Raw genomic sequence first — 20,000 nt, 5'->3', positions numbered from 1 at the left:
ACACACCTTACAGCACATTCACATAAACTAACAGAGCTGTGTGTGTCACACACCTTACAGCACATTCACATCAACTAACAGAGCTGTGTGTGTCACACACCTTACAGCACATTCACATAAACTAACAGAGCTGTGTGTGTCACACACCTTACAGCACATTCACATAAACTAACAGAGCTGTGTGTGTCACACACCTTACAGCACATTCACATAAACTAACAGAGCTGTGTGTGTCACACACCTTACAGCACATTCACATAAACTAACAGAGCTGTGTGTGTCACACACCTTACAGCACATTCACATAAACTAACAGAGCTGTGTGTGTCACACACCTTACAAAACATTCACATAAACTAACAGAGCTGTGTGTGTCACACACCTTACAGCACATTCACATAAACTAACAGAGCTGTGTGTCACACACCTTACAGCACATTCACATAAACTAACAGAGCTGTGTGTGTCACACACCTTACAGCACATTCACATAAACTAACAGAGCTGTGTGTGCCACACACCTTACAGCACATTCACATAAACTAACAGAGCTGTGTGCGTCACACACCTTACAGCACATTCACATAAACTAACAGAGCTGTGTGTGTCACACACCTTACAGCACATTCACATAAACTAACAGACCTGTGTGTCACACACCTTACAAAACATTGACAGTGTTCCCCAAAATGTAAGTAGTTGGCCAAAAATAAAATTTTCTGATGCAATTTGGAGGCTTCTGGTGCATTTTAAAATGTTAAATTAATCTCTAATACATGCCTTTATTCTTAAGCATTTTGTTAAGTTTACGTTCAAATATGCCGACATCACATACTTGTACTGCCATTAAACAGAAATTTCTTCAGAAAATATGGTTGATAACTCGTTTCTAACCCAGCTGCAGCCCTTTTCTCTTATGAGCAGGGGAAGAGATTTAAGGCGCGGTCGAGGCTACAAACAGAGTCAGTTGGCGCCTATCCTAAAAGAGGGAGAGACAAGAGAGAGGAAGAGCCAGCTCCGAACTGGATAGAGGACGGAACGTCTACGCCCTGCCATACCGACCCCACAAACCGCCCCTGAAGGAGACCCCACCTCCCCCAACGGCAAACCCAAAGACCCGGAGTCTGACGCCGGACACGTGAGCCTAATAAAACCCCAATCGTACTTACCCTGTACCTCTGTGCTTCACCCCAGCCCTGACATGGCCCAAGAGGGAAGAAGGAAGGAGGTTCTGGAGCATACTCCGGTCCAGGAAGAACTTGAGTTGATTTTGCCTGAACGGCCCCTTTTATTTCTCCCGTTTTTCCCTACCCTTGCCCTGAGGGGGGGTACTATCACCAATACCCCGAAAAAGATAAAAAGATTAATTTTTCCTGATAACTTCTGACTCCCGTGTCTGGTTTCCAGTTTGACACCACACTATGCATTTATACATCACCCACTACACCTCAGGATCCACCCCGAGGCACCACACTATGCATTTATACATCACCCACTACACCTCAGGATCCACCCTGAGGCACCACACTATGCATTTATACATCACCCACTACACCTCAGGATCCACCCCGAGGCACCACACTATGCATTTATACATCACCCACTACACCTCAGGATCCACCCTGAGGCACCACACTATGCATTTATACATCATCCACTACACCTCAGGATCCACCCCGAGGCACCACACTATGCATTTATACATCACCCACTACACCTCAGGATCCACCCCGAGGCACCACACTATGCATTTATACATCACCCACTACACCTCAGGATCCACCCCGAGGCACCACACTATGCATTTATACATCACCCACTACACCTCAGGATCCACCCCGAGGCACCACACTATGCATTTATACATCACCCACTACACCTCAGGATCCACCCCGAGGCACCACACTATGCATTTATACATCACCCACTACACCTCAGGATCCACCCCGAGGCACCACAACGTCAACAAACATACACATACCCCCCTACACATATACACATAAACACACAAACACACACACACACACACACAGTGCATAAGTCTTAGCAAGGAGCCAACCAAAGTCTGCAGAAGAACTGTGGCAAGTTCTCCAACATGCTTGGAACAACCTCCCTGCTGATTGTCTTATAGAACTGCAGGACAGCGTTGATCTCAGAGAAGTGATGCAGTTTTAACGCCGAAGGGTGGTCACAAAAAATATTGATTTTATTAAGTTTTTAACTATTCTGGCAAATTACAAAAATGTAATGTAAAATGTATAGTGCGTTTATTTAGAACCTTTCATTTAATTATTTTTGAAAGAATCTTACTGAACAGAATGTTATACAGATGCCTCAGACTTTTGCACAGTACTCTACATACATACACATACACAAACCCCCCCCACACACACACACACACACACATATATATACACTCTCACACACACACACACACACACACACACACATACACAATTGGGACACCACGGGATTGAAACGGCCAGTACGCCGGTGCCGGGAGCTGGGGAAGGTTATTAACCATGTCTATTTCCCAATCTCTTACTTAACAGAGCGGCACCTTGGAGGGGAGCGCCGCCCTACAAAAGGAAGTGCTCAAGAACAGAACGGGGCTCAGGATAGAGGAGGAGAGACGCGGAGCTAGTGAATGCTACGGCCATTGAAAGCGCACACCCCCCTACTCAAGAGAGCCGTGGCGGACTTCGCGGAAGACACAAAAGTCTGGATTCACGTGAGCGTGTCATTCTAAAAATACCCCAGCTAACCTGTCCCTCTCCAACTGCAGACGAACTGACTGGCTAGGTGGAGAGGGAGGACTTCCAACGCCGGGGAAACTCGAGGAGTGGACGGCCCCGCCAACGACCAAGACGGATCAACGCAACCGCGGGGATTCCGGCTCTTTTTCGTTTTTCTTTTTTGATGTTCCTGAATTTTTTCTGTTTTTGAGAAAGGACTAAAATTTTTTGTGCAGGACTACTGAGACGTGCCCTGAAGGCACTCATAGAAAATGGATGTATGGATGGGATGGATGGATGGATGGACAAACACTCACATACCCCCCCGACCCCCAACACACATAAACACATACTGTGTCACCACACACACACACATCAAAGGAGGGGTGTTTATCAAAATGGGTGAAATAACTGGATTAAAATTACCCTGTAACATTACTCCTTCTCATGCTTCATGTCTTGTACATTTCTGTTGCCTCATTTATCAAACGTGAGCCAAACAAACTTGACCGTGAATCATTCGGAAATGCATTGACACAAATAATGAGGGATGGATCAAAGCTTTTCACAGTTATTTTAATTTGCAGTGGCAAAATTATTTTAATAAGCCAATTGAATATTCAAATTATTTATCATCTAAAAAACACAATTGGATTCAACATTAAAATGGGTGATTAATTTGGGTAATCCTGATAAATTCATGCTAAACTGGAGTTGAACATGAATTCCATAAAACGCGTAAACAAAGTTTGCTATAAATGAGGCGTACCCGTCATAGCTTAGACAGTCCTCCAGAGTGACATGCGACCAAAAATCTGTCTGCCTGACATTTAGCAGGTCTGTCTCTGTGTGACTGCGGTGCCCGTTACACCTGTCCCCGGCCCTGAAAGGCCCAGCCCAGACCCAACATCATCGGCGGAGGTAACCGCTCCACCACCTGTCTCCCCTGTCCCCGGGAAGATGCCTAATCCTGACCTAACATCTTCATCTGACTCCGAGCCAGAGCCAGAGCAGACCACATACAAAAAGGCCAAAATATACTGCCTTGCGCAAAGAATGGCCTGTCCAATTTCCGTGGCTCAGCTATGACAAAACGGCCAACATTATGCATTGCATTTATTGCAAAGAGTGCGGCCAAATCATGGCTGGGAACAGTGCTTTTGCTGTCGGAGCATCAACGTTCCGAATTGAAACGTTAAAAAAGCACAATGTCTCCAAGAAACACGTCCTGGGCGTGACAGGTGCGTGGCGGGCAGAGGAGCCCCCCTCCCCACAGCGTTTCAGCGCCAGGCAGCGGAAAACCGAAGCAGTGAGGAGTCAGAAATGATAATACAATGTAACACTGCTTAGAATATAGCCAAAGAAGACCTACCGTTTACTAAACTTAAGTCCCAGATCATCCTTATGAAAAGGAACGGGTTAAATGTAAACCCGTTACAGCCATGAAACTGCCTGTGCCCAGTTCATTGGGGTGATCGCAGAAAAAGACGTCTGTACAAATCGCAGATTCAATGTCATTCATGACTGATGGAGAAACAGACATTTCCACTAAGTGTGGGAGTGTGAGATCGTTTAAAGCCGCATCTTGTACAACGGGAGACCGGCCAACATATTATTGGCCACATCGAGGTGGAGCATGGCCATGTTATACAGAGTAACCCCAGCTCAAGTTAAGCAGAAATAAGACATGCAACACATTTAAATAGTCATTATTCAGATTTGAATAATATACGAGTATGATTCAATAAGCATCTACAGGGCCCTAACTATGGAATCTGGCATTTGAAATATTCTGTTTGATTTTTTCAAGATCATTTTCTGTGTTTTAGAGCCATATTGTCCTGTGGATGTTTACATAAAAACTCTTTTATGGCTTTAATGAACAGCGGGCAGATCCAAAACACAATGCAGAAACAGGTAATGGTCAAAAATCCAGGCAGACGGGTACATAAAGGGCACACAGAAGAGTGGTCGGATAACAGGCAGAGTTCAAGAACAGGAAGGAAGTCCACACAGATGAAAGCACACAAAAAAACAAACAAACACAAAGTCCAAAGCCAGGCAGAGATCAAAAACAGGAAATCCAAAATCAGAGCAGACCAGACGGAATTACAGGGGTAGGCATGGGGTACAGGGGGCTAGAACCGGGACAGGAAAATACAGGGACAGACTCAGAATACAGGGTATGGCGAACTAGCGTTGAGCAAACAAAACATCTGTGGCACATATACCAGTCTAACAAGTAGAAACAAGAATCAGGTGTGTGAACTGGGGAACAGATCAGGAACAGGTGAAATAAATGACAAGAGACAGGAAGGAAGTACATATAAGGAGTGGGAGGCGGAGACAACAAATGGAGCACAGGTGAAACAAACAAATGAGTGAATGGAGCAGGAAACAGACTACGGAAAGCACAGAGGTAACAAAAGCTTCAGTCTTCAGTCTGACATTCCACTGCTTAGCCCCATTTTACTCCGCACGCAGCACGGCTCCGGTGTGTATACAGCACCTAGGACACCGCAGAACATTTTACACCGGCTCCATTCCTTTTTATTCCTGTCCTATGTGGCATATACGCAGTGAAGTAAGCCAATTAGAAACAAATTATGTTTACATGTTAGTATGTTTACACCGAATTTTGAAAGAGTCATTTTGAATTTTGAAAGCGTCTTTAATCTTTTCTCGGCCATCTCTTTAAATTGCCTGAAATTTAATTCCTTACTTGGATAAAGGCCCTATATAAATGCCAACCATTTACCAGAAAAGCCTAGCCGAGTCCGGTTGCTTTTCCTGTCGGTCCTCCTTCTTTGTTGATGGAACAGCCTAGACGACGCAAATGAATGCAAACTGCTGACCATGTCATTGTCACAGCCCTTTTTGACTTGCTGCATTAGCACTATAGAAAGGCCAAATTCAAGTTGGTTCTCCACAAAAGTGCAGGGTTTGCAATCTTGCATATGCACCCGACCATCAACTGTTGGAAATATTAAGTTCAAATGTAATACATCATATAATTGTATGGTGTAAGGGTAATTTTCTTAATTGATTCTTAATTGACAATGTGTGTTAACATAAAGACAATCACATGATTACATGTGATAATCAATCACATTAGTGATAATCCTTATTACTATTAGACCACTTTCTGAATTAAGTGCTTACTAGGAGTCTTTCTCTGTCTCTCTCCCAGCAGACAGACAGCCTTTGACCTTAATGTCTCTACTTCTCCTGGAAGGGGGTAGCTAGCACATTCTGCTCTTACCGCAAGGTCAACAAGGGGTATTCAGAAGACAAAATACTGATAAATGTCTTACCGTGTCTGATTCAAATCAGAAAGCCGGTAAGCTTTCTCACTTTGTCATTTCTTTGCAAATAAATACGGAAGTTAAATAGAAGAATAGCTCTTGTGTTTTTACTGGATCTGTTTCATCAGACGATGCTCATCTGTGATATTTTATTTGTGCATGTTAAAAAGGGAATTTTTCCCCGCTCTGTATGCCGAGGAGGATGGGATGGCTAATGTGGTTCTTCCCTATACAGAACAGTCTCGGAGTCTGTGACATGGACAGACAGTGTACACTGCCAGGGGTTATAGTCCCTTGAACCGAAAAACCCACCCCACGAAGGGATTGTAAGTAATCGCCTACGGGGAAGGATGATGGTATCCGGTCCAGTTCTGAGACGTTCATGTGAGGGGTAACCAATACGCGATCCTAAAAAACTAAAGAACACTCAGGTGAGGCCATAGTAAATCACTAAAAGGTACCTCGTTTGACTTGGGGCTGACGGGCCCATCACTCAGGGGGTGATTCAAACACAAGAGCCGGTATGCTCTCTAGAGCCGGTATGCTCTCACTAATACTCTGGGACTGGGTCCCAAGCGCTGATAGAAGTAATAGTTAATAGTTAACTATTAAAATTGATTGGTCTTCATGAGTAAATACGTATAAAAAAATAACTGAGCTCTAAAGTAAATTACCTTGTTGTGTAATATGATATGTTTTGTTGAGAGTGCAAGCTGAAAACAGGCCAGTGTGATAGAGGCGTTGTGTAGCGGGTCTGTGTGTGTGTGCGCGCATGTGTGAAAGTGTCGACATTGGAGACAAATTGTCTTTTAGACTCTGATTAGATCAGGTGAACCTTGAAAAAATTAACAAATAAAAAAGTAATTAAGTTAATTAAGTAGTGGGGTGAGGTAATAACCATGAGCTCAAAGAGTTCAAAGAGGCAAGACCCAGAATTTGCGGGTCCTATGAAAATAATGCATGACAGTAGCAACCACACACCAGTGTATTATCATTTTATACTGTAAAAATGTAATGTATAAATGTAAATGGAAATATGTTTGGATTTGTGGAGAAAAAAAAAAGAAACAATGTTAAGACAGGAAAAGCAGGCTAAGAGGGAAGGAGATGCATCTGCAGTAAAAAATAAGAATATTTTTTTTTACTTTCTTTGTAATTTTTTTTATTCAGTGTTACCTCCTGTTGTGCATTTCAACTGCTCTTTTGATCCAAATTTAGCATAACTCGCCGGCATATACAAAATTGACCTGGACCTAGATTACGCTGCGTATCTGCCAGACCACTATCAGCAACACCCGGCACAGCTGCCCCTGCACCCACCCACCGAGGAGCAGAGTCCAGTGCTGTGAGACCCCCACTTTCCAGCAGTGGGGCTGCGGATAGCGGAGTCAGGCAACAGCCTCAGCACGCCCAGATTCCACGGGAAAGGTCATTTCCACCACGGGTGAACTGCACAGAATGCCCAAACCCCAGAGTGGGTCAGGAAGACCAGGGTCTGACGGTCCTGCAACTCGTCTCTGGAAGCTGTCAGAGTTGCAGGCCGTGTGTGAGGACCTGCAGATCCGAGTCAGGTGGGTGGAGAAGGTTTGGTGAAACTGTTAATGATGTTCTTGAGAGACTTACACAAAAATACGATGCACACAGCGGAATGGAGAAACCTGGAGATAACATGCCAGTCTCACCCCGTACGGAACCCAGCTGACTAACTGCTTCATGGACGGTTTGTGGAAAGAGCTGGCTTCAGCAAAAGGATACTGGACTTTGGGAAACGGCTCCCCAGGGTAATGATCCAAAACCCTGGTGGCTGCCCCGGATGGAATGGCTGGACTCAGATGCCACAGGGCGCTGGTGCTTTCCCGAAATCCTGGCAGCCAAACTGGATTGCAAGGACAATGAAGGTGTGCAGGGCGCATGCACGGGGTGGTGAGTCAGCGGGTTTTCTATATCGAACGCCTGCAAATTCATTACCAATCGGGTTGTTGAAAGTAAATAGGCGAGTATTAGTTATTGTAAATATGGGGGCTGGTCATTCTGTAATAACAGCTAAATTGTGGGGATCAAAGACTCCACCTTGTGGAAAAACTATGGTCAGTCAAGATGCCGGAGGAGGTAATACAACAGAAAAGTTGATAATTCCTTTATTGGTTCAGGATAACAATGCGGGTTCTACTATCATTTTAAAACATGCATTTATATTCTCTCCTGTATGTCTGGTAAACCTGCTTGGCAGAGATATTAGGGTAGGTTGTAGAATGCACAAATGACGGTTTAACAATTGGTAGAATTAACAGTGTAGAAAACTGTACTTCTATGCGTGGGATCTGGACAGATGCCCAGGCACAGCTAAGACCAGGTAAATATGCCAGTGATGGAGGAACTAGGATGTAGCAGAGGATTTGAGAATGTGTAGAAGATTGATGTAAAAGATGTACTGAACAGAAGAAAAAGGGGTTTGAGTACCTTGCTCAGACACAGGACGAAATGAGGCACTGGTGAAAAGCCAGTGAGAATTAAAAGAAAACTGCATGTAGGGAAGGAGTAGAGTTTTTGAAATAAGGAGAAATGGTATGGTGAAACAAAATTGTGTACTAAATTGTTTTTGGTAGGATAAGATTTTTGCATTGTCTGTACAATTGAGCTCAGCACAACAGCCATTTTGTACCATTTTGGGAAGCGTACCCCATGTGTCTCTGCGTAAAGCCTCAAACAAAAAAATGGGAGGACACAGGGCCCTGGGTTAAATTATGTTTGGACTACAGACTGGAAAGAGAGGAGAACTCACAAAATATTCTCCCTCTCTGTGTGTTAATGCACACCAGTTTCCAGATTCTCTGACAACATTCATGCATTGCCTTGTGACACACATGTATTTGCATGTGTCAGACCCAAAACTGAGTGCAATCCCCTCTCAATTGTGGGCCATGCCCAAATATGATGTGGGGCTCATGACTGGGGCTACTCTACTTCAAGTTACCCCTAAAGTCAGAGTACAGGCCATGTAAACGCAAATGTCCTGTTGAAGTTTGATCAAAATTCCCTTATTGAAAACCAGGAATGATGAAGTTTCAGAATACTTTCAGAATCATGTGCAAAAATACCCTTTCCTAAATGTTACTATATATCTATATACTATATTTCAAATGCTGTTTAGTACTACAATAAGCCATAATGCTTGAAGAATCATTATTAATTATGTTAAAATGAATAAGTCAGTCATCATGAGCAATTAGAACTGTATGTCTGTTAAAACACATTGAGCTGCAAAGTATAGTTTGTTTAATGAAAGTGCAGAGAACACTTAATCAGGTGTTTAAAAACCATGGCATTGGATACGGCGTGTTTTGACTGAGTGATGCAGTTCAAGCAATGTGGGTCTTTGCAGATAAATGTTTTGAGTTAGTGATCACCAGCCCAATTTGCCTGCATCATTATATAGGCGAAAGGTTAAGACAGCTCAGCTTTCATGGAGTGACAGAAAATATTAAGGCGGGTCAAGAGAGACAATGTGATGTTATATGACAATTGACTGGTTAGCTATAATGTCTAAAGACTAGGATACTTCCTACTGTTACTTTGGAATTCTCTGATCTCTGGAAGTTCTCTGGAGCACACAGACTCCCTAGATTAATCTGTTTTATTTTAAACTAAAGACTCTGAATATTTCTTCAACGTCATTGCTGCCAAAACAACTTCACCCACGTAAAAGGGACGAGGAGGAAAAGCGACAAAAAAAGATTTCCTCAACATTTGGTGCCGAAACCCGGGATCCAATCTTCTGAAGCGGGACTGCTGACGGCTGATGTTTTTCCCTGAATAGGACCAGTGCGCACAACTCAGATACAGGTAAACTGTCACCTTTTTTATAAAAGACTGTGAGGGCGTTACCCGTGGCCCATCAGCTTTTGGCAGTGCCTGTAAATGAGTGACGGATACCTGTGGGTGAGTTGTGGCTTTTTAAAAAGTGTGATGTTGAAAAGCATGAATGAAGTACAATGATAAGAAATGAGCCTTATAGCTAACCAAAACCCGTGAGAAGTTGTATGGGGCATACTGACGGTTGGTGCAGTGCACGCATGCGGGCGGACAGACTTGTCCATACTGACTCGAGAAACGTGGAATTCTATGTGGAACAGGGACTTAATTTGAAGGCAAAAGACTCCTTTTAGAGGAGCCGTAAATCACCGTGCAGAGGATCGTACATATCACTTCCTATCCCTGAAAAGACCTTAGCGACCCAGAGAGGGGCAAGGCATGGCAGCTGCACAGGTACAGGCCGCATAAGAGAAGTTTTGACGGTATTTTGTAAAATACTTGAAATGAAATAAAAATATGTACCGACAACATTTTAATCAATGGAGAATTGAGTCGCAGAGGCATCAGGACAGGCTTGGCAGAGGGACTGAAGCTACCAGGAAGAAGCAGAGAGGGGTGCCTGGGAAGGAGGAGCTTCCCAGTGAGGCAGAACCAAGCTGCCCTGCCCTCACTGAGAAACCACCACCTTAGTCTGGAGCTTCCCCTGCTGGAGGAATGTACCCTGACATTGAGGAGGTCCAAATGATGGTAAGTCAAGTAAATCAATCTGACACTTCCATTACAGATTGAAGGAGACCTGCAGGTGGAAGGATGACTCAGCGTGAAGGGACTTATCAGGCCAGCTGAGCACCTCCTGTCCTCCCCACCAGAGGGACACCAGCAGCCCTTCTAGAATTCAACACCCCTCCATGCAAAGCGCCTGTTCATTACAGAGTGATGACCTACGCGACAGCCAGCTGTTTGGAGGAGGATCCATGGCCCATCAGGAACCTTGCCAGAAGCAAGAGCACCCCCTAAAGGTCGGAACCGGAAAATAGACTTTTATCCTATAGTACCAGACCCATCAACAATACTCACCAAAATCCAACCTTCAACAACCCATTACACTGTCATAGACTTGTGCTCATCATTTTTCTCCATCCCCTTACATGAACAATGCCACGCCCTTTTTGCCTTCACCTACAGAAGCCAGCAATACACATACTCCAGGCTGCCACAAGGATACGTGGAATCACCAAGTGTATTAAACCGAATTGTCCAACAAGATCTCTCCGATTTCGCTCCGTCCAATGGGAGCACACTCATTCAGTTTGTAGATGGTCTCCTACTCAGCAGCCCATCCAAAGAAGCATGCAAGCAAGACAGCAGAGCTCTCCTTACATGTGTCACACGCTGTGGACTCCATGCTGTCCAGAGAAAAAATTGCCTTAACCCACCAAAGAGTTTCTGGCTACAAAGTTTTGTTGACCCAAACACACATCACGATCACTCGCTGGTTGTCAACCCAGCCACTCTCATGACCACTCCCCTCGATGGAGAACCACACAACTGCAAAGCCACAGTTCAAGAAGACTCAAGTGCTAGACCTGGTCTGTTTACAAACCCCCTCAGAACCCCAGACATGACTTTGTTTGTAGACGGCTCATCATTGATTGACCCCGACATCAAAATAGGAAATCAGGATTTGCCATTGTCACTCAACACTCCCCTTTCACTTCCACACTGTAATGGAAACAGCTCTAGCTCCAGGAACTACCCAGCAGGCAGAGATAGTAGCACTGGCTAGAGCCTGCCAGTTGGCAGAAGGGAAGTCTGTCAACATCTATAGTGAGTCTGCCTATGCTTGCGGGGTGGTACATTCATGGGGGGCCACTTGGGCGTGGCGTGGGTTTTTAACAGCAACTGGTACACCGGTGCCTTACTCAAGGCAATAAAACCACCATCAAAGCTAGCCATGATACAATGAAATATAAGACCCTGTTTCCCAGGGCAACGCGCATGCGGATGCTGCAGCTAAAAGAGCTGCTGACCTACCATCTTGGCCTGCTAATCAGGCCCCTGTAATGGAAATACAGGAATTTACTTTGCCAGAACTTCTGGAGTTACAGTAGTCTGCCTCCACAACTGAGCAAGAGGTTGCTCTAAGGATCCTGTCACTGACATATGGCGCCACAAGAACACGGGCAAAGTTGTTGCCCCAAACTCCCTGTTGCAACTCCTCCGCCCAGAGGCTGAGGAAGGAATTGGCCCTGTTTTTCATGCGTTGTTCAAAGCTGGTGTTGTGGTCCCCTGCCCTAACTCTCTGTGCAATACAATTCTGCCTGTAGAAAAACACAGGTGTAAACACTGTGCTCCAGTTTTATCTAACCTAAACTACTAGTGTGGCCCAAGTCCCGGGCAACGCAAAACATTTCACTGTGATTGATCTTGCTCCTGTTTTTTTTTTTTTTTCAGTATGCCGGTTGATATTGATTCCCAGTACTGGTTTGCTTTTACGTTTAAGACAAAACGATACACCTGGTCTAGACTACCACAAGGGTATTCTCTGCTGCTCTGCAGGAGAATTCCAAACAGTTCCAAATACTAATTCAGTATGTTGTTGACATTCCCAATTCAAGATTCTGCTAAAATTCCAAGTAACAGGGCCGCAAGGTCAAACAAGAAAAACTCCAGTTCACCCTGATTGAAGTTATATATCTAGGCCACAAAATTTCTAAAGCAGGAAAATATTTGGGAATTGACAGAATCCAGGCGATTCTCGATTCTCCTAAACTCCAAAGTAAAAAAAAAAAAAAGGCATGACAGGTTATTGTAGACAGTGGATCCCTGACTACTTGACCCACGGCCCAAATCTCTCTGCTAACGATAAGGTTACATGGACAGAGACTGCTGACATGTATTTTCACAAATTAAAACCAGAACTGACATCAGCCCCGACTTTGGGCCTTCCTGACATTAACAAACCCTTTCTTTTGACTATGAATGAGAAGGCTGGTTATATGACTGCTGTTCTTCTGCAAAAAAACATGGTAGAAACAGGCCTGTTGCATATTATTCTCAGAAACGTGATGCTGTCACTAGGGGTCTCTCTCCCCCCTTGCCTGCGATCAATTTCAGCAGCTGCTTCTGCTGTAACGGCTTCTGCATCGATCGTTGCTTATCGCCCATTTTTGGTTCCTCATGCAGTAGCTGAAATTCTGCTAAAACAGAAAACTGTTAATTTTCATCAGCCCGATTTCCGGGTCACTTGTTTGCCCAGGCTGCTGAACTTTTTTTTTGCTCTCAAATGCGCCTGGTATTTGTCCCATGGTAAAACTGAAAATATTTTCACTGCCAGCAGATATGCTTTTCGGGGTAGTGCGATTTTGGAACACTTTGGGAACACAGAGGTTCTCTTACTTCTTCAGGAAAAGCTATTCAATATGGACATTTGGTGCAGAGCCTCCTACAGGCCATTCTTTTGCACAATGGTAATGTATTTAATATGCACTCATATCAAAAGCCATATTAATGTGATAACCAATGAAAACAACGTGATTCGTAGCCATAAATATGAAATATATAATATATGCACTAAGTTTTATTAAGACACATTCACTGTTAGTTATACTGTATCCTTTTTACTGTTTGTATGCACTTCAGAAAAAGACCACTAGCGGTCCCTCTGGAGCTGGAATGGTCCGAGAGGGGAGCAAGGGTTTCAGGTGTGGGTCCTGCGGGCCCTCGAGGAAATGGTGGAGGGAACATGTATTTTAGAACCACACTGATTCCACAATACTAAGCACAATTGGTGCCAAACCAATCAGAGTTGACTTATCTTCATCACGTATTGAGAAATCATTGTAGCGGGAGGTAGACGGACAGCTGTGGGGCGGGAATAAGCCCATCTGAAACTGTATAAAAGATGGTGTATAGCTGAATGATGTGAGGTCACTCTGCAGAGTCACCTCGGCTTCATGGTCTGCGTGAAAAATAAAGTCTGATATTCTGGAAGATCCTGCCTCATCCTTTTTATTAAATCTCAAAGTCTAAATTCTTCAAACCGGTGCACTGCTACGGGAAGAAAATCCTAGGGGAAACACTGTATTCAGTTGTGTCCCTTATTTATTAGATATGATTTCATAATAGGTATTATAGGTTTCTAAGGGTGCAGACACTGATGCTATAATACTTCACAAACATATCACTAATATGACGTATTGTAAAATAATTAAACCACATACGTCATAACTCTTAAACCTCCCACCCAAAGCTCATGCACACATTATGCAGCTTGCTGACACCCCCAGACCTATTGTCCTGCCTACTACTACTCAGACCTCTTCGCAGCAGTGACTGATGGGCCAGTTCTTACACCTAGGTCACTTCTACATCTACACTGGTTTCAGGTTTCATTTGGCGGTTTGCTTCTGCGTCAACACAAACTGAAAAGAAAGGAAAACTTGGTGCTTTTAAATATTTCCTGTCGCAGCAGGTAATCTGGTAACCAAAAAACAATGAGAGTGTTGGCTTCTGCTTTTAGATTTCCTCAGAGCAATAGAGAGAGTTGTGTCAATGGAGGGTGAAAACACTAGGCGGTCATGTGGTTCATGAAGGCTTCAAATAGTTTCAAATATCATCAGTTAACATTAAATTAAGGAGGAGACGTAAATTAAGCGTAAATTAAACATTAGATTAGATTAGATGCCACGCATTTTTAAATATGGTCTTTAATTTTTTGAAATATGAAAAATTCTACAGGTCACAAACCTAAACACAGACAACAAACAGAGGGGTCCACACCATTTAACAGCTGGACAACAATAAACGGTGGCAAAGTAACAAAGACATTTATGTGTGTGTTATTTTAATTTAGCGATTTAACTGTTAGGGTGTGAATATGGAGTGGATGTGTTGCGTGTGTTTGCTCTGGGAAACGTGAGCTAGCAGCCGGGTGTGCACCCCAAACTTAGTGCACTCTATGGAAATAGTGATATGAAACCGAAAATGTGATATGAAAAGGAAAAACAAACACAAACACCGTATGATTATGGCGGTTTGGTGTAGGTAGTGTCCCGCTCACAGCCAGGGACAGAGCCCTCTGGCACAAAAGAGTAAAACCACACCACCAAAGCAGTCCATAGTACCGTCATAACAGTTTCATAAAATCCTGCGGGAAAAATGTAATCCCATTCACAAAAGCCAGATAAATGTCACTAAAAATCGTCTGGAAATTCAAACTCCCAGAGACATTCATGGCTACTGTTGACATCACATCAGTGTAGCCCATGTCACTGGCTTTTTAGAGTGGTGTGACATGATTCTGTAAATGTGGAAAGTGCACCACTGAAGGAAAAAGGTTAGGAAACGCTGGACTAAAGTCATGGAGCAGTCACAGCAAAGATGTTGAAAATAACAGTAAACTGAAAGAGCCAGAAATCACAGAGTGTTTTTAAGATTCATTTATTAAATAAACCAAAGACCTTAGGTGCAGTAGTGGGAAATGATTGAAATAACGCACTGTAGCAACTGTAGCAACAGCAACAAGCGCTTTAACTTTTTTTTTTAAACTGCTCCAAGGATAAAAGTAAAATACACTTATAGGCTGATGTATTGGATGGCTTTGAATTATCTTGGAAAGTAAGAGAATGCCGTTTGTCTTTAATTTAGCAAAACATTACATTACATCTCAGTTATTTAGCTGACAGTTGATTAGACAAAGCAGGAGCCAATCCCCCGGGATCAATGTGGGGCTAAGGGCCTTGCTCAAGGGTTCAGCAGCAGCACAGATCTTACTGCAGCTTCACTGGGGCTTGAACCACCAACCTTCTTGGTCCCAGTCAAGCACTTTAGCCACTACGCTATAGGCTGCCCCCTAAACTCAGGCTGAAGTTTTTGACTGGACTGTGATTAACTCATCTGTGACTAGCTGCTAAATCATCCCCAATTTGAAACATTACAGTGGATACTTCCGGGAATTGATGCAATATACGGGTCGGAGTGTAGGTTTAAAAGCACACATTAATTAAACAATGAGCTATCGAGTTCAGAAGCGTGGTTACCTGTAGGTCTATATAAGGGAACTATAAGGTTGACAGTTGCCGTACAAAACTGTAGAAAAATCACAGAGAGCACGAAAACAAGGAAACCACAGAGATGGCAAAAACAGGGACCACCTCCGAATCAGTGCAAGTAGGCAAGAGCACCGATTGGGACACAGCCGAGGAATGTCCAAATGCCAGCCCCACTTGCTCATCCTGCCAGCTGAGTGAATGGCTCTCGCTTGTCCCGACTGCAGAGCTTCTCTACTCTAGCTCCCCAGTGGTGAAACGACCTCCCCATTGCTATAAGAACTGCTCACTCACTGCCCATTTTCTACCACAGTCTGAAGACTCACCTCTTCACACTGTACCTTGACTCCTCTGTGGGAGTCTGCTAATCTATTGTCACTTATCTTCACCAGTCTCAGACTTTAGCCCCGTGTTGTATTATCTACTTTAATCTAGGACCTTCACATGTGTATTTGTCTCAGTACTGTAGTTCCTGACCTTATTACTTACAGAACTGGCCTATCTACCTTGCGTACTGGACTTATGTTCATTGCTTTATAACCGATTCTATGCAAACTGGACCTAATCGGACCTGTTCCGTTGTTTGTTCTATGACCTTGATTTGACCTTGAAGTGTCTGCTGAATAAAATGTGATGTTTGCGCAGAAATCACAGAATACGTCACTTCCGTGACAAACACACAGCCATAATTATTCATATAGAATATAATTATTTTACTATATTATTTTATATTATAGCCTACTATATACTGTAAAATATAATTATCTTTTTATTTTTGTGTTTATAGTTGGAAAAGAAAATGGAAAGGAAGTCTGTGCACCTCCCCATCATAGAACAAATGTGATCATTGCATTACCCATCTCAGAGGTACTATGGATCGCTTCTTCATCAAAAATTCTGTGAGACCTCCTCTCCTGCCTGCAGCTTTAACTTATATTGATGCCAATTGCACATGATAGTAATTTGTCACTACAACTGTTTTTTAAAAAAGCTGAAATGCTACTATGTAAATTTCACACACACTGCATTTTGCTTTTATTGCCCCTTTAAAAACATTTCCAACCCCGATTGAAGGGTTTGTGTTTGTACTCACCCCAGTCTCTGCAGTTTACAGTGTGGGTCCTCCAGTCCAGCAGAGAGCGCTCTCACTCCTGAATCCTGCAGCTCGTTGTCTCTCAGCTCCAGATCACTCAGCTCTGAGTGAGGAGAACGCAAGACTGAGGCCAGAACATCACAGCAGCCCTCTGTGAGATTACACCAACCCAGCCTGTGGAGAAACCATATACACATGGACACACACACACACACACAAACATTAAAATTCACTGGAGATTGTAATAATGTTCACCTTGCCAGTTCATACATGTCATTTCCTATTTGCCTATGCATCCCTGAGTGGTACATACAAAAAACAGGGAGAGGGTTGTGTAAATTACATTCATAAATTATTCTTAAATTATTTCATAAATTAATCCACCAAATTCTAAGGCAATTATTTAGCTTCATGAACCAAAAAAAGAGAAAGGTTTGGAACCCACTGCAAGGATTTAATTACCAAACATTTTCTCTATGATGATCACATATGAGACAGAATCTGATTTGCAAACATGAATTTTGCAAACACAAGAAAGTGTTCATACGATCACTGTGGAGATCCCCCGTGATATGTTCTTCGGTCAGCAAACATAAATACATTTTTCAACATTCATCATTACACATAAATGGATAAAAAATAACTGTTAATGGACTTTTTCTTTGCTCTGGTAACCATTTATATAAAGGATAGGTCTGGTCCGTTGTCTCCATTGGTCAGTTTGCGTCCAAGCCGTGCCAATATCCACGATGTTTACAAATCTTTGAATTTTACTCTGCGTTTAGATCACCGTAATCTACTTTGTAACCTAAATTAACTTCATGTTATCATCACGCCGATAGTAGCCTCCCAAAGTAAAACAAAAAGAGTTATTTTGTCCTTTGACCATCTCAGCGATTGTCGGCAAGACCACCAAAGCCTGCTGAAGCAAATGACTCATGCCGACGCCATGAATTATTTAAATAACTGCACGTTGTCTGAATGTGTCCAGATAAACGTTTACACAAATGACTTGTGTCAGTGTCATCAGGTGTAACGTAAAGTCGCAAGCTGGCTAAAGTCAGTGCAGTGGGGATACATTATTGCAATAGCGTTAGCAATACCGTTGCTTATCAACCAATAAACTACTGTTCAGGAAGAATACATTCACCATAAAACATAGTTCCATTAAAAATACGTTAATATAAAGTTTGTCTTGTTTTTCTTTTGTGAACATTTTTAAAGATAAATGTAATAACTGTCGTATAAAAGTGTTATGGAACTCAAACCTGTGGTATATCGTGGATATTGACACAGCTAGGGGGTGTAAATGGCCTAATCAACTTACCAAGTAATTTAAATATGATGACTTCTTTGTATTCTGGCCATTAATTTCGAAATATTCACTTAGCTAAATGGAAAACCACATTCAATTCAAAATTACGTTCTTCCCCGTTTATCTATGGCCTAAGTGTGACAGTAACCATGACGACATTGTTTCAAACGTGGCGGAAGAGTCGGTTGGTTACCGCGGCTATGATAGCTGGTTTACTGTAAGCTTTGTTCATTTTATAAAAATACAATTGTACACAGCTTATAGCCATCACTCGTCAAAAAACGTTCGCCTCAAATTGTTCCCCTCCACTGTTGTTACTGTTGTTGGCTTTCACGACGAACGAACGAACATAGCTTAATGTTAAATTACCTCATGACGTCTACCACTATCACAGACAATTTATACAGGCACCGGTAAATAAAATAAAATAGCAGTCAACAAAAGAATGTCATATTATTTGATATTATTTCTCAGACCTGCTGCGAAACTACACCCGCTAACAGCTGAAGCAGACCCAGAGGCGCTTAGCTACGTTCAATTTCATTTGCCAGGTTTCCACCCACTTCTGGATTCCGTTTAAATCCTCGTGAATTATTTTGGTAGATTCCAAACTGTTCACAAACCCTCCTAGTTTGGTATCATCTCCAAATTTAGATGGGGGCGACATGGCTCAGGCAGTAAGAGCAGTCGTCTGGCAGTCGGAGGGTTGCCGGTTTGATCCCCCCGCACGGGCTGTGTCGAAGTGTCCCTGAGCAAGATATGCTCCTGACGAGCTGGTTGGCGCCTTCCATGGCAGCCAATCGCCGTTGGTGTGTGAGTGTGTGAATGGAGAGGCATCAATGGTACAGCGCTTTGGATAAAGGCGCTATATAAATTCCAACCATTTACCATATAGTGATAATAAAAGAAACAAAAAACTAAATGTTATCCGATATAACCTTTGTGTCTAAGTAAAATATATGAACACATTTGCTGAAAATGAAATTTTGGAAATGACTAAATATCATTCTAATGAAGGTAAAAATCACTTTAATTAGCATTTTTTACCTACATACTTCATTCTAAACAGGAAGATTTATTTTGCCACTTGTCCTTTTGAACCTTCCCCAATAATGCGGTAAGGTTAGTTTTATGTTCTAAATGAGATTTTCTGACTTCAATAGCTCTTCAAAAAAACAGACAATAATGTTCAAAATAACCGTTTCGTAATCCAGTTAGGTCAGAGAACGCAGCACAACGCTTTGTTTGATTTTTCATCGCAATTTTAATAATAACTTTGATATTAGCCTACAATAATAACACATCGCAGGATACGGGTGTTATGACAAGGGACCTTCCAACAAGGCACAACATTTAATTCGTCCATTAAGCCCATTTATTTTTAAATAATATTTATATGCTCGCAAACATTCTTCATTTTTGTAGTTCGGACTGTTCATATTTATGGACCGTCTGAAAAGTTAAATGTTAATAGCTTTGGTTCAAATAATGTGTTGAGGACCAGGAGGATGTGAGCATACGATGAATTTTATCAACTGATAAAAAATTTTTAAAAATTAAAAAAAAACTTCCAAAGGCAATCAAACGCCTGGAATCAAAACTAGATACTGAAAGCTCTCACATATGTAACCCTAATCTGCAATCTGGCCCTGGGTTTATTGAATGCGGCAGATGTTGAAGTCCACTCGG

The 20,000-nt window shown here is 42.7% G+C and overlaps 1 protein-coding gene and 1 pseudogene across 1 annotated transcript in view; both read right to left on the bottom strand.

The window, feature by feature from the left end:
* Positions 1-2,373, bottom strand: part of LOC133118972 (tripartite motif-containing protein 16-like) — a 16,658-nt gene extending 14,285 nt beyond the window's left edge. Inside the window, exons 1-2 of the mRNA XM_061229324.1 lie at positions 661-2,373; positions 383-615 (exon numbers count right to left, since the gene is read on the bottom strand). Coding sequence (XP_061085308.1) covers positions 383-394 — 12 coding nt within the window. The 5' untranslated portion in view covers positions 395-615; positions 661-2,373. The remainder of the gene's footprint in view (positions 1-382; positions 616-660) is intronic.
* LOC133118956 (NACHT, LRR and PYD domains-containing protein 3-like) overlaps positions 1-20,000 on the bottom strand; it is a 179,462-nt pseudogene that overhangs the window by 138,778 nt on the left and 20,684 nt on the right.

Source organism: Conger conger, chromosome 19 (genome assembly GCF_963514075.1).
Source record: "Conger conger chromosome 19, fConCon1.1, whole genome shotgun sequence".
NCBI lineage: Eukaryota > Metazoa > Chordata > Actinopteri > Anguilliformes > Congridae > Conger > Conger conger.
This window is presented reverse-complemented; position numbering and strand designations above follow the sequence as displayed.